Below are 15,236 nucleotides of genomic sequence, written 5' to 3'. Positions count from 1 at the left end.
GAACAAAACAAGCCACGACTGAAGGGAGGGAGGCTTTTTCTCCAACATGCCAAGCTCTGGCAGCGTGCAGGGTGCCAGCTCTGCTCCTGAGCTGCAGGGAACAGCTGCTGTTCGTGGGGATGCTCAGCTCCGGAGGGCTCCGGGGGAAAACTGCCCGAGCATCGAGCTCTCCTACACGTGCAGAGGCACTTACTAAGCCCCAAGAACCGTGCTGCAGGGTGTCTTTTGGCTTCTTATTGTGCAGGGATTAAAGCTTGGCTGCCTTGATCAGAAAGCTGTCCTGATTGCTCACAAACTCGCAGCCTCCCCAGTCAAAACTGATTTAAAGAGACAGGGAAAGCAATGAGAAAACAGCAGCTCCCGCTCCGTCCTTTAAAACAAACTTAATTTTGACACCTAATTATGTGCAAGTCAGACTCATTCCTGTTTCCCTTGACAAGCTGTTTTTTGGTTTTGATCTCACGGGGTGCTCACCCTCACGGGGAGGGAGGCTTTGATGGGGAGGAAGGAGAAATTCTTGGAGATGAGAAAGGCTGAGTGGATAAAGGTACCTGCAGCACGATGCTGCCCCTGCCCCTCACCTGCTCGGTGACCTTGGGCATGTGGATCTGGCATCTGAGCTTTGATTTCCCTGCTCTTAAAGCAGGAGGGGAAGCAATCCGTTTCCTCCTCCGCATGGTGTTTGGAGACAACGAACTGCAAAGTGCTGAACCCCAGCAGTGAAACCATTCCCGTAGCCTAATGACAGCTCCAGAGAAGTAGCAGAATATATCCATTTTCCCCCATCTCTTCAAGCACAGCTAACGAAGAGAAAAGAAAGCCCTGCCCGGGCTGAGAGCAAGCAGCAGCACTGCAAGGGATGCACCAAAATGTGGGGAGCATGCTGGAATGCAGGAATTCTGTTACAGGGCTTGTTTGCGAATTAGTGGCTAAATCAATTAAATGAAAGCGTGGGGTTTCTCTTGAGGAAAGTCTAGTCACGGTCGCAAGGAGGAGGGGAGGGGTTGTGGGGCAGGGATGACATAATCACGTTTGCGAATCACCAGCAGTGTGCATGCCTTAATCCATTAATGGGGTTTTTATCTGTGATCATAAAAAAGCAGGTTACATTCAGCCTGGAAGGGAACGAGGGTTGGAGGAGAGGGGAGGGGAGAGAGAGACAGGGAGGGAGAGAGAGGCAGGAAAGCAAGGGAGAAAGAGAGCACAATTCGCTCGGTGGATTGCCTGCGAGCTTGGGGCTGACAATTAGGGCTCTCAGGAGAGCAGCTCCTCAGAACAACGCGCTCTCCTCCGAATGGACCGACGGCAGGCAGTGGTTCAGCCCTGCTGAGATTTTTTAAGCCCTCCTCGCAGTTTGATGGGCATTCCCAGCGCTTCTGTGCACGTCTCGGGAAGCGTTGACGTGGAAAGGAGCAGCGAGGAGGGGGAGGTTGGAGGAGAAAGCTGCAGCTCCTCTGAACCCACGGAGGGCATGCAGGGCAGCGAGCGGGCCGGGCAGGGGGGCGAGGCGGGGGCCATGGTCCCCCCGAGCCGGCGCGGCGCAGTTTCAGAGATGTCCCTGCCGTGACTGGACGCACCATGAGCGTCTGGGAGCTGCTGCTGGCTTTCGTGGTGGTGCTGCTGATGCTCGTGGCCCTGCTGGCCAACGTGCTGGTGCTGATGTGCTTCCTGTACAGCGCCGACATCCGCAAGCAGGTCCCGGGATTGTTCATCCTCAACCTCACCTTCTGCAACCTGTTGATGGCCGTCTCCAGCATGCCCCTGACCTTGGCCGGGATCATTTACAAAAGTCAGCCGGCAGGAGATCAGGTCTGCCACGTTGTGGGCTTCCTGGAGACTTTCCTCACCACCAACTCCATGCTGAGCATGGCGGCTCTGAGCATTGACAGGTGGATTGCTGTGGTCTTCCCTCTGAGTTACCACTCCAAAATGAGGTACCGAGACGCCGCTCTCATCCTCAGCTACACGTGGTTGCACTCGGCGTCCTTCCCCATAGTGGCAGCTTCTCTCTCCTGGGTGGGTTTCCATCACCTCTACGCCTCCTGCACGCTCTACAGCAAGAGACCGGAGGACAGGACACAGTTTGTGATTTTCACGGGGGTCTTTCACGCCCTCAGCTTCCTCCTCTCCCTCGTGGTCCTGTGTTTCACGTATCTCAAAGTGCTGAAGGTGGCACGGTTCCACTGCAAGCGCATCGACGTGATCACCATGCAGACCCTGGTGCTGCTCGTGGACATCCACCCCAGGTAAGCTCCCGTGAGTTCAGCAGCTGTTCAGGGCAGAAGAAGCGAGGAGGGGGCTCAGTGTTGTGGTAAACAGAGACTGATCTGTCTCACAGCAGGGGAAGGGGAGGGGGACAAAAGAAACATCCTCCCAGCTTCTATTCCGCATGTTTCCTTTCACTTGTGCTTAATTCCCTGATTACAGAACTCATTTTTTTGTTAGGCTTAAGGACTTGTTTTGGGAGGGAGAGTGAACGAGCAGGCAGTTTTGGCTAAGCATGGACTTCCCTTTGAGACACTGATCAGATCACTGCCCTTTGTCTCTGAAGGTGCATTTAGTGGTCGATGGCTTGGCATATTTTGGGCACTGCTAGCCCAAAACTCGTTGGTGGATCCCTGAGAGGGAGGAGGCTGCACATGTCACTTGGAGTTTGGAAGGGAAGCTGAGCACTGCCTGCTGCTCCTTCTCCCAGCAGTTTCCCCATTGCTGTGCTCTCTGTAACTTTCTCATTCCTGCAGGCAAAATCCTCAAGGGAATTACATCTGCAAAATTCATGTGCTCGAGTGCCTGTTCTTAAACCTTAAGTGAGAGAGAATTCAGTAGCAACGTTAATGTGACAAACAAGGGATGTATAAAGCTCATTTCAAATGAGAGGTTTTAGGCAAGTCCCTGGTGCCTCCAGACAGGAGGAGAAAAGTCCCCAGGGACTGGCAGGATTGTGGGCTGGAGGGCAGGAACCAAACAGGGAGAGGAATGTGTGCAAAAGTACACTAGGGATCATGCACAAGCCATAAATCTTGCATGAATAATCGATGTATAGATCTAGAAGGGATGCAGGCTTGGTGTGCGATAGAGGGAAGAAATCTGGCTGGAAGAGAGGAGAGCAGAGAGCAGACAGAGAGGGCAGTCCCACGGCACACATCCCATCTGAGCATCCCTGCTCTCCATTTGCAGCCAGCCAGGAGCAGAGCTGCAGGGCTCAGAGCACATGTGGCTGTCCTCAAACACAGGTCATGGTTTGGGGATGCCTGAGGCTGAGGCAAATAAGTCATTTTAGAGCAACAGAAACATTTGCTCAGAAGTCTCCTGATAAGCTGTTTGAGCTGTCTCTTGACCAAGAATGCAGAGCAGAACTTTGGGCAAGTCTTGCTGCCTTTCTTGAGAAATACAGGTATAAATCTTCCCTTATTCACCAAGCCACAGTGAGGAAAAAACACCCTCGTGCCCCAGTGCTGCCTGGTTGCTGAACTGTGCCTCGACTGCCTTGGTTCCTGCAGCATGAGGAGGTGTGGTGGTTACTCCCAGAAAGTGCCATAAACCCACCAGCGCTCTTTGAAACCCCATTCGTTTTGTTTAATGCTAAAAGTATGCCTGGACTGCACAGCAAAGTTTAGTGAAAGGGCAAAAATCTCAGTGCTGCTTCTCCTCCTCTGCATTTTTTTTTTCTGGTTGAGGTTGACTGGAGGGTGTTTGTGCATTTTGTGATCCTCTCTCTGCGGGATGGATGCAGCGGGGCTGTGGGAATGGCTCTTCCTTCCTTCAGGGGAGACAGAGTTGTGCAGGCTCTTTGCTGTGAGCACCCTGCTTTTACCTCTGGTAAGGTTATCCTGATGCCTCTCTGTAAGAAAGGAGAGTTTTAGTCTCTTTTCCACCCTACAGAACTGGATTTGACCCCTGGAGGGTCTGGCTGCTTTGCCCAGTGCCAGTCCCTGCTGCTGACAGGGGCAGATCTCGGGTCCTCCTCCCTCCTGTGAGAGCTGCACAGGGGCTGCAGCTCTGCCCGCCGAACCAGGGATGCTCAGGAACGACTGACACAACAAAGGCACGGTTTGCACTCTGTAACAGGCAATTTCAGGGTGCTGTGGGACCGGGCAGCACAGCCGTGGGTGCTGGGAGAGTCAGAACAAAGTTTGCAGTCCCAGTTTGGAGTGCTCTGACTCCTCTGGCTCTTTGCAGGGTGCAGTCTCCAGGCTGGGAAATGCGTGCAGACAATCTGCTGCTTGCTGTGACTCAGAATCCCCCCGCAGGGGCCCAGTGACAGCGTTGTGACAGATGGCTTTATTACCTGTGACTTCGAAAGGCACGAGTGATCTCCTGAAGATCACTCAAGGCAAGCACAAAGGAAACCTCCAAATACCCTACAGATTTGTGTGGATGTTCAGGGCACCTGGTATTTCAAGTTAGCTGAGGGTTTTTTAGTGGATCCTGCTTTTTCTTTGTTCTTAAGACCAAAATATCTTGGGTATTGTGGGAGATTTGGGCAAAACTTCACTTAAGTGCTTAACCCATGTATTTCTTAATTCAAATTATCTATGCTATCTTTTTGGTGTATCCAGCTCTACACATCTTAAAGGTCCAATATCCCATAAACTTTGTTTAAAATACCAAACATTCAAAGGGATATAGCTCTGATTTCCCAGGATATTAAAATCTTTAAATGAAAGCTTAGTCAATAATCCTGCTCTATTACTGATGTCACTGCTAGAACTCACATGTGTCTTATCTTAATGCATGAAAGTGTGTGCAAAACCAAAATATTCATCTGTGTACATTGTCTACACGAAGGAGTGAGATAAAAAGCTTTCTTCTCTGATGTGGTATTTATTGGATACATCTGGAAAGTCTGAACAAAAGAAATGGGTTTGAGTCTACCAGGACAGTCATGGGTGAGCTCCAGGAGTGAGAGACAGAAAGGAACAGATGTAACTGGGGAAACAGAGGCAAAAAAATCCAGCACCCTCTCCTTCCTAACAACACCTTAATTGAATCTGTTTAGGAGATTCACTTTCCTGTACTGCCATGTGCTTGGGATATTATGAATTTAAGAACACACGTCTTAAACGAAGCTTATGAAACTCTCAGATAAATTTTCTGCCCATTAAAATACTCCAAGTTCCCCAGCTCTTGCACAATTGAAAGCACATAGGTCCCCTTTTTTCCCTTCTCAGCTGTCATTTCTAGCTGCAAATAACACACATATAGAACATGTAATACCTTTAAATGTGTTATATTCTTTAAGAGAAAGACAATTTGTTAGAAGAACAAACTTTCCCTCCAGTATTTATTTCATCACATTGTGATAGCTGTTCATGGGCCTGGCCATGTAAGACCAAATTTAGAAAAGAAACCCTTTTTCTTTAACACAGCCAGAGGAACTCATTGCTACAGAGATCACTGAAGCACACTGAGATCCTCAGGACACAATCTGTGTTTGGATGTTGATAAAACATTTACAGATGAAGTAAATAATGTAAGGGTATGGCCATGAGCCTCAGAGCTGTGAGAGTGTGGAGCCTGAGAGTGAGTCATCAATTAAAAATTTACAACAAAAATGGAAAGACCAATGCCAAACAGTCATGTTTAAAAAAAATTATGTATATATATATAAAAGTAGAGGACATGGGCCAGCCCATTCAGTTTGCCTGAGAAGTGACTGTGAGATCTGTGCAAGGAGTCAGAGAGGGGTTAAGGATGGGAATCTGCCTTTGCTCTGCCCTTTCCAAGGGGATTTATTGAGGTCCAGGCAGTCCTGGCACTGTGGGAGATCCCAGTGCTGCCCAATCCACCTGCACAGGAACTCACCCACTTCCCTCACAAATCATAGGGAGCACGGGAGTCACTCAGACAGAGGAAGAGCTTTCACATGAATCACTGTTTCCACAAGCAAATGTGCTGATTTCTGGGATTTTCTGCACTGAAAGGAAGGTCTCCTCAGCCCTGTGCTCCTTGCTGGCACACCAAGGGATTCAGAGCTCTCTGGTGGCTGAGACCACCAACAGAAAACTCAAAGGAAAAGCTCTTGTCCTAAAATCCCACAGGTAAGGAAAAGCCCCGGGGTGTGACTAATTAACCGTTTAGTTAGAACCTGGTTTGAGGTGAGGAATGAGGCTATCCCAGGACTGTGGATTTATGGAACAATTCCAGTTTTGTGGAGCAGCCAGCACAGCAGCCCTGCAGATCTGATGGGATGTTTATGGCCACACAGCTCGGCTATGGGATACAATGACAGCTCCCATGTGGGGCTGAAGGTTCAGAGTGTTCTTTTTCCCTTTTCTGTTGTTGTTTCATTGGTTTTCTTGCTGGGAAGTTTCTCCTCTCCAAGGCAGTGGTGTTGGAATTGCTGTTTCTAGGGAAGAAGCTGCCCTATCCCACTCTGGATATTTTCCAAATCTCTGAGTATCATCTTGCCTGCAAATACAGCTTACACTAGTTCAGAAAGGAGCTGCAAACTGAATTCAAGGATGAATTCCACCAATTTTACTATAGATCAATTGATGTAATGGGGGTGTGTGCACATAAATATACAACCACGTATTTGTGACTTTGTGGAGGGTAAGATGAGCAGACAATGCATTAATATTTGGTATTGTCCAAATATTTGGTATTTAAATGCAGTGCTCCTGTTGCTGCTTTGTGCAATTCAAGCAGATTGTTCTCCATTATTTCTCAGTGGATGTTTACCTGGTTATTTACCAGGTTGCTGCCTGGTGTTGATTTATTAAAATATGAATATCGATCTAATATCGATATCCAACTGTGATGGACAAAAAACTCTCTAACAGTTAAAGTTAGAAAGTGCATGTTTATTGTGGGATAGCTCCCTAATGCGCACTGCAAAGATCACAGGTAATTGCAAAGCCTTTTATTTACAAAAATGTTGAATACACAAAATAAAAATGCATATTCATACTCCTGTCACTTCTTCTTCTCTGCTTCGTATGCTAATTGACAACAAGGCGATTAAGCATGTGGAGTTTGTTCCCTGAAATGGGTCGGGGGTCCTCTTGTGAGGAGTGGTCACCAAAAGGAGGAAGTAAAACGAGTCTTCCGCATTCTAAACTTTCAACATTTTCAATGTAGATGTGATTGATGGCTGGTAGAACTCCCTCTTTCCTGTTTTCCAGGACTATTTCAGCGGGTTTCTGGAAACAGGAGGTCTGGTGTTGTATTGATTAGTTTCTCTGTTTGACAAGCAATAAGTTACTAGATCTGGGGTAGCTTATCTTAAATCCAATTTCTTTTAACCATCCTCTAACTTTTAACTGATTTCAGCAAAGCTTATCCATTCATTTCAGCTCAATCAGCAACACCTATTGTTAACTATAACCTTAGCTTCTCTCAAATCTTCAATCTGAGTGTCTCAGTGTCCTGACTGCTGTCCCTGTTTGTGTTGATGCCACCCAGCGTGCGGGAGCGGTGTCTGGAGGAGCAAAGGAGGCGGAGGCAGCGGGCCACGAAGAAAATAAGCACCTTTATTGGCACCTTCATACTTTGCTTTGCACCTTATGTAATCACAAGGTAAGAGTGGGCCTGCATCCTGGGAAAGGCTGCAGAGATGCACTCCTGGCTTGGGGAAGCAGGGAGCTCTGAGCCAGAGCAGGATTCCGGTCTCCTGGGGAAGTTTGATGTGTCATTTCCACTCCTGTGACAGAGGCTGCCTTTTACTGAGCTAACAAATGATGTGAAATGTCACAGTGCTTCTCCACTCAGCCCTGATGCAGTCGGAGGGTCAGACTCTGCTCACTCAGCCCAGTCAAAGTGCTGCTTGCATGGGAGGGATTTAGGGAGTCAGTCTGATGCCTGAAGTTTTATCTTCCCTGTATTTCAGACCCTCTGGTGCCCAGGGTGCAGCTCTGAGCTCACACTCAGGGTCACTCAGCTCTGCACACAGCAGGGACACAAAACAAATCCTTCTCCTGCTGCACACCAAGGACAACTTTCAGCCCAAAAGCACAAACAAGGGTGGCTGAAGGGAGGAACAAGAGGATGGGACCTCACAGCCTGGAGCTGGAATTGGACAATTAAACCCCAATGTGCAAATGGACCAAAACTTACAAAAGTGTGAGACCTGGTGACCGTTTGTCCATTTTGTGACCATTTTGGGTCCACCCTGGGTGCAGCCCTGGCCAGGCTCCTGTCCTGCCCAAGGTATATCCCAGAGGCCTTTCAATAAATACCTACTTTATTTTTTAGCTCTGTCCAGTCTCTGCTCCAGCTCAGCCTTCCCAAGGCATCAAGTCCATGAGTTTTTACAGACTTGTTTTTTGTTGTCACCTACTGCTCTGACTGACTTCCCAGTCCAGGGGTTGATCTCCAGGGAAACACTCTCCTGAATAACTCAGACTGTAAAAATTTGGCCAACAAGACTGAGGCGAGAACATGGCCCACAGACTTAAACAACAGTTTTGTCTGATTGGGTAGGGGTTATTAGTCATAAATATCAAATATCAAAGCTATGCGGGCTCATAACTGAAAAATCTCGTGATTTATGGTAGAAGTCTGTCCACCAGCTTATCTTTGGAAATGGCTCCTGTGGGAAACACTAAATTACTGCTATGAAATAAAAAGTGTTAGGAAGTGAGTACATCCAGAAAAAAATAGTTATCTAGCTTCTGAAGGAAATTTACAGCTTGCATTCCTTATTCTAAGATTTTGGAAAAACTGAGATGCTGCTATGGACAACAGAAAGAGAAAAAAAAAATTAGTGGATGTCTTATTCCAATACTTTTAACTAGAATGTAATGGGGCTGACATCAGTCAAACTCAGATCCACCTTGAAAAAAATCATTGAAAAATCTGGATTAAGGGTCAATATAATTGAACATTTGGCCAACCCTGAGCTTTTCCAATTCAGTGTAATACCCTGAATTTTCAGAATTAGAAAATTAAGGTAATTTACTAGAATTACCTTTGCTTTCACTTTGTGGCCACAAGACACCACTGCAAGCCATGCATTTAAATGCTATGAAAGGACTTGTAATTAAGGATATTCAGCCTTAATTCTCAAGCTGTAAGGCATTAAGGTATTTGTCTTTTTGCAAATGGTTAATTTTAATTTCAAGTTGGGTCTCTGCACTTAATGAAAATCCACCTAGTCACAGAGGAGCTGGCAGCTCACCCTGGTGACACTGAGTGCTCTAACCAGAGCTATCAGGAGTATTTCTGTGCTCCTCCAAAGGCATCTCAGCACTCAGGCACCACCTCCCCACCTCCTCTTCTCTCCTTGGCATCCCCATTTGTGTCCCAGTTGCCTTAAGATACAGAAGAGGAGGTAGAAAAACCCTGAGCCTCCCCTTTATTCTGTCCAAGGATCACTTCAATGTTCTCCTGCTGAGGAACAGCTTCTCCATGAGGGTGATGGTGAGGAAAGGAGAAATGCAGGGTCCTGGATGCATGAGGATGTTTTGGGGTAGGGTGGAGCTGCTCAGACATGTCAGGAGGGGTGAAGTGCTCCACATTTCTTGCCTTTTAAATTCTGGCATGTGTAAAAGGATCACTGCAGAGCAGGATAAGGGGGATTCCCTCCTGAGCTCCCTGAGACCTTGCTGGACACTTGCAGGGCTGGGAGTTCCAGGACACTCATCCCTACCTGCCCTGGGCCTCACACTCAGGGCTGGGCGTGTGGACACCGAGGGGATTGGGAGAATTTGATTTTAATTGTGTGAGCAGGTAGTAATTTCTGGGCTCCGTCCAGTGCTTTGCATTCTCAAGAGAGACACAATCCATCACTGTTCGAGCCGTGGACAGAAGTCAGGAGAGGGAGTGCCTTGCTCAGCCTCTCCTAATCAGCAATATATTTCAATTAAACATGCTTTTAAGTACTCCCTGAACTTGGGGCTGACAGCAGCAAATCACAAGGTTTTACTATAACATCTTCCTGTTTCCACGCTAAAAATATTCCCTGAACGAGTGAAGGAGTTGTGCTCATGACCCCAGACAGATAAATGCTTCTCTGGGTAAACCAGACTTCTTCAGATCATACTGAGGTAAAAATCAGACTAGGCACTTCATTTATCAAGAAAACACCCTTCTAATTAGCTCAGTGGATGATCTTAAGTAGTGGATCAGAATCTGATTGTCTTTGACCCAGTGTTTCCACTTTACCAGCATGACAGGTGTAATCCCCCATATTTTATATTTCCAGGCACAGCTTGTGTCTTGTTTTGTAAAATAATCTACTGGTACACATCTCTTCCCTTGCTCTATTGATCATTGTGCAATTAAATATACTTGTTCCAAACCTCTTTTCTCCAAGCAACTTTTTCATAAGAAAAATGAAGGTAAGTCATACAAGTTTCTAATACTCATTTCCAACTCCAGGCATTTCATAATGAAATACAGAACTTTGCTCATGTAAGTTAATAAGTGCTGTCAATGTGTGAGGAAATTTGCCTTAAATTAAAAATCCTGAAGTAACAGGAGGCAGAAGTTCATAGTCCCAAGCCCTCGGGTTACAGAGGAGGATGGTGGAACAGGCAGAAGATGATTAAAATTCTGTTGTATCATCTCTGGGGGACAGGGGGTAAGCAAAGCCTGGTTTTAAGCTGTTGTTTGCCCTCTGCATCTGCACGTCCTGCCTGGGCACACAAGACGCTCAGAATTCTTCTGCAATTTGTGTTCTTCAGCATCCCAGCTGGGTGGGCACACGTTCAGTAAATCTTTGAGTGTAGTGATTAACTGCACACGTAAATAAAGGGTTTCCAGTGTGCATTACGAGTGTAGAGATCGAGGTCCCACTCTTCAACGTGGCATTCTTGTTTGTTTTCTGAAGGGGAAATGAAATAATTGGATAACCATGTGAAACGACACACTCTACAGAGGTGTAAGTTTCTAAAATATGAACAAAATTCCACAGAAAAAGAGCTTAAAGCTTTGAAATAAAAAGGGTTTGAAGACCAGACAGTAGAAGAGAGGCTTATGAAAGCAAGCCAGGGAATTATGTAGTTGATACTGTAAAATTTAATTTACAGGTAGCACTGAAATATTAATGTTCCTTCAGTAAAAATGTCTTCTTTTAGGCTGAAACGTTTCATGAAAATGGAAGCTGTGCATATAATTTCCCTCACAAATGAGAAACAAAACCTTTCAAAGGCAATAAATTCTGTGATATGCCTTGAAAGGCTGACATTTAATTGTTTGTACATGAAATGGAAATGCATAGCTCAGGGTTTGGCTACATTTCTGTGTTTGCTGCTTGATAACAGCAAATGTAATTTACTATAAAAAATAATACATGTGAATTGAAAAACGTGTAAATGCCAAGGAAGCTTACAGAACGCAAGGAAAATATTTCAGATTTTGTTAATAAAAGTGAAGGTTTTTCATTTGATCAGTCAATGAAGGTAAAATTAGCACGTCTAGGCTTGCAACCCTGAAGTGTCTGTTTGATGTGCTTTAAATGGAGATTGTTAATGTCTCGTAGAACTGACTGACAGAGCCTCAGACACAAATTTGTCATATTTTTATTATTCAAGGCATCCGCTGAATTTAATTAAACGTAATCAAATTCACATCTGTAAAGCACTCAGCAAAAATAAATCATCCAAAGGAAATTCAGCATGATGAAATTCAAAACGTGAAGTAGGCATCGAATAAATGAAGTGGAGAGCAACAAGGATGGCTCATGGTAGATTTCAAAGCAAATATGACTCACTAAATGGTTAATTTCCAAATGATCAATTCCCATTTCAGAACACTTTAACGTGGATGCCATAAGTTGCATTTTATTACAAAAGAGAGAATACACCAGATGAGACCACCTGGAAACTCCAGCAGATGAAAAAAATGTCTCAGTTCTGATCTTTGTAGGAAAGAATTACAAGGAGAGATTTGTTTAGTTGAGATGAGAGAGAAATGGGACAGATGAGGGGTCTTTGGGACCTCAGAGCTGCTGGGCCAAGCAGCACCAGTGGAGTGGCACAAACAATTCCCAAGTGTTTTCATGTGATGTTCCCATGTCACCTGCAATGTCCCTCACACTGACTGGACTGTGACATCTGCCAGCATTATTTTAAATAATATGTTGTAGTGAAAGGTTATGGAATGGGAACAAAATTACTGAGGAAAAAAAAATCCCAATCTCTAAACTGGTTGAAGGTCCAACATTATTGTCATTGCTGCTGCAGGAGCCACCCTGCAGGATGCTCCTTGGAAGTGGTGCTCTGTCTGGAGAAATGTGAGCAGCTGAAGTATTTCCAGGCAGATTTAAGAACCTCTGCTGCTGCACACAGGTCCAGCAAAGTCTAATCTGCCACGTGGGGCTCTGTAACAGCACACGTGGCTGTTTGACCTCTATGAAAATCAATAGTTTCTAACAGCTATAGAGGCATATTGAACAGAGCTGCCCTTTGATGCTGCTCAAAGACACGGGGAGTTATCAATATTTCCCTGTCAAAAATGTTCTCTCAGTACCTAGTGAACTGTCTGGGCTAGTGTAGGTATGAGGGGTATATGAAGGAGTATATGAAGCTCTTCCCTCTCCCCCTCCCCTAAAGATTTAAAAGCTTTGTCTTGCTAAATGTGTTGCAAATGTGAGTCCTTGCCCTTTGAACTGGCCAGTTCTTTAATTCAAGGTACAATACTGCATCTCAGAGTGAGGAATTTTCCTTGTGTGCTTCTCCGACTCAGACAAACTGTTTAAAGGCATCGAGCTCTCTCTAGGAGCTGGACTGGCCAAGAGAGCAGGGTAGCCCTGGTGAGGTGACTCAGATGCTCTAGAGGGGTCCTAGAATCACGAGTTCAGACTCATGCTGGGTTTTTAGGTTGCTCATAGTACAGGAATTTGACTCCCACAGGACCAAGCGATGTCACTTTGGCAAACAGGCCTCAAGTTTACATTTGTAGTCTTTAAAGTTTATAAGAGGAGGACACAGAGGTTTTCATGAGCAGGGCTTTCTTTTCTTTAGTTTTGTTGCAATTGCCCAGCAATAATTTGAGGGTTTGGGGTGGGTTAAAGTGATTTTTAATGTTCACTCTTTCCCCCTCCCTCTTTCCCCAGACTTGTTGAATTATCCTCCGCGGTCCACATCAGCTCCCACTGGGGGATCATTTCCAAGTGCTTAGCTTACAGCAAAGCTGTCTCAGACCCTTTTGTGTACTCTTTGCTGCGGCACCAGTACAAGAAGACGTGGAAGGACATCATGAACAAGGTCCTCAAGAGGAGCTCCATCAACTCCTCGGCGCTGGCGGGCGAGCCGCACGGCCGGAACCTCCCGCAGCTCAGCGAGTGAGCAGCCGGTATGGGAACTGTAAAAATGCTCTCTGTTTGTGAAACAGCAGGAACTGGCCCGTCCCCAGCAGCTCTCCTCAGCTGCCCAGGCCTGGGGAGGCAGCTGTGGGCAGGGTGAGGCCCAGCCCGTGTCCCTGCAGGAGCCCACGAACCGCGCAGGCTGCGCTGAGCCTGCTCCCTGTGACTGGAAGAGCGCTATTGATCCCGCAGGCTCCACAAACACAAAAATCCCATTGATTTCCATCAGCAGCTGCATCTGCAGAGAAAGGACTCAGTCCTCAGCAGGGGGATTCGTGAAAGTGATGGGAGCAAATTGCTGCTGGCGTAGAGATGGTTCTAAAAACTGCACAGGGATATTTGTGCTGTGTTTGTCGTTGGCTGCAGGTGAAGCTCCGTCTGATGTAGCTTTACAAAACCCACCCTAGTGGCTTGAGAAGGTTGTGTGTAGAAAATATCTTAATGAGAAAAGCTCCAAAAAATCTAAATATTCATCCAGCGCCCAACACAGTTCACTCCTTTCTGATATATATTTTGGGAAGAATCCCATAGGATTGAAGGAAGAGAAAAAACACTTTTGGAGTGTGCTGTATTCAGCAATGTTTTCTCTAAATTTTTAAGGTTATTTACACAGAAATTCACTAATATTCTCCCTATTAAATTTCAGGAAAATGCAAATGGTGGGCAGGGTGGGAAGGTCAGGATGCCTCCTGCCTACCTTTCATATATCTGAGCTCTTAAGAGCTGGATTTTGCCCAAAGCTTTAGATCTGGGCCCTGTGCCCAGGAGGGAAAATAACAAATCTCTTTTTCTGAGGAGTTATTAATCATGGGTGTTTTTTCCCTACTCAAAGGAAAGATGAGCCTAGATCTGAGTTTCAGGTATAATTTCCCAAGCAAGGGGAGCACAAATAATAGGCCTCCCTCTCCACCATGACAGTGGAGCCAATAATCTGAATCCACATCTGAATGTGCAAATCTCTGGAGGTGTCAGTGCAAGTCTTTATAGCTCTGGACTGCAGTTCTGCATAGGAACATTATTAACATTTACCATGCACTCAGATGCCTGCCCAGATTTTAAAATAGGCTTGGTTAATTAGGCTTCATGAATGCAATGGCAGCTTCAATAACAGCTGTCACAACTGGCTGTTCTGCCATCTATCCCTGCTCAGATTCTAACTCTCAACGCCATTCTGAGGAAAAAAGGCCTCAAGTTGTAAAAAATGTGGGATTGCTTTTTAGTTGCCACCTTCTCTCATGCAAGAAAAGGGCTTGGTATGTTGCAAAAAATGTCCACTGTTGAATTTTCTGGCCTCTGATTCAAAGCCCAGACTGGGCACTCAGTGAGGGGCTTCACCCCAAAGTCAGTGAATGTGGGGGAACACCTCAGTTGTTATCTGAAGATTATCAGATACCATGTAAATAAAAATTTTCAGCCTAATTTCAGTTATAAAAATTACCATAATTAAAATAAAATCCACACATAATTATAGTTAAGGAATTTAAGAAAGCTTTTAAACCCCTGCATTCAAATGAGCCCTTAGCCAGATCAAATAGTCTACCTCATCTTAATCATTTTGCTTTTTAGGCTTAACATAATTTTCTCAGGTGCAATAGATAAAAACACCCAGTTCAATACTTGTTTCTTAAGAAATTCGAGACATATTGATGATTGGATTGTATCAGAATACAGGATGTTAGAAAGTTGATTATTGCTGAGTTAAAAAAAGATAAAAAGCTCTACATTGAACATATTTGACTAAGACCACTTTTACTAAATTGCACCAGGAGAGTCCACAGCTGTTGTAAACGTACACATGGAGCTGATGCCAAAGTCAATGGGAGGTTTGTGTGTCAATAAGGGCAGCTCCAGAAACATTTAAACCTTCAGATTCAAAGAGAGTAAGCTAATTGCCCAGGAGAAAAAAACCATAATCCATTTAGGGTGTCTAGTAAAAGATGGAGAATACACCACTGGATTTGTCTCACTATGCTTGTGTATCACAGTC

At 45.6% G+C, this 15,236-nt stretch overlaps 1 protein-coding gene across 1 annotated transcript; it reads left to right on the top strand.

Annotated features, from left to right (window-relative positions):
- Positions 1-1,578: 1,578 nt before the first annotated feature.
- Positions 1,579-13,232, top strand: GPR26 (G protein-coupled receptor 26). Its single transcript, XM_063405029.1, has 3 exons — positions 1,579-2,246; positions 7,408-7,521; positions 13,001-13,232. Exons 1-3 carry the CDS (start codon positions 1,579-1,581, stop codon positions 13,230-13,232), a joined length of 1,014 nt encoding a protein of 337 aa, XP_063261099.1.
- The last annotated feature ends 2,004 nt before the right edge of the window (positions 13,233-15,236 follow it).

Source organism: Prinia subflava, chromosome 9 (assembly GCF_021018805.1).
Source record: "Prinia subflava isolate CZ2003 ecotype Zambia chromosome 9, Cam_Psub_1.2, whole genome shotgun sequence".
NCBI classification, from domain to species: domain Eukaryota; kingdom Metazoa; phylum Chordata; class Aves; order Passeriformes; family Cisticolidae; genus Prinia; species Prinia subflava.
The sequence above is the reverse complement of the archived record's forward strand: the minus strand, read 5'-3'. Positions and strand labels throughout refer to the sequence as shown.

What these genes read in the sequence shown, in the direction of transcription:
- GPR26 (XM_063405029.1), top strand. Translation starts at nt 1,579, where the DNA reads ATGAGCGTCTGGGAGCTGCTGCTGGCTTTCGTGGTGGTGCTGCTGATG. An exon ending in CTCGTGGACATCCACCCCAG is followed by an intron (nt 2,247 to 7,407) that starts GTAAGCTCCCGT and finishes GATGCCACCCAG; the next exon opens with CGTGCGGGAGCGGTGTCTGG. An exon ending in GCACCTTATGTAATCACAAG is followed by an intron (nt 7,522 to 13,000) that starts GTAAGAGTGGGC and finishes CTCTTTCCCCAG; the next exon opens with ACTTGTTGAATTATCCTCCG.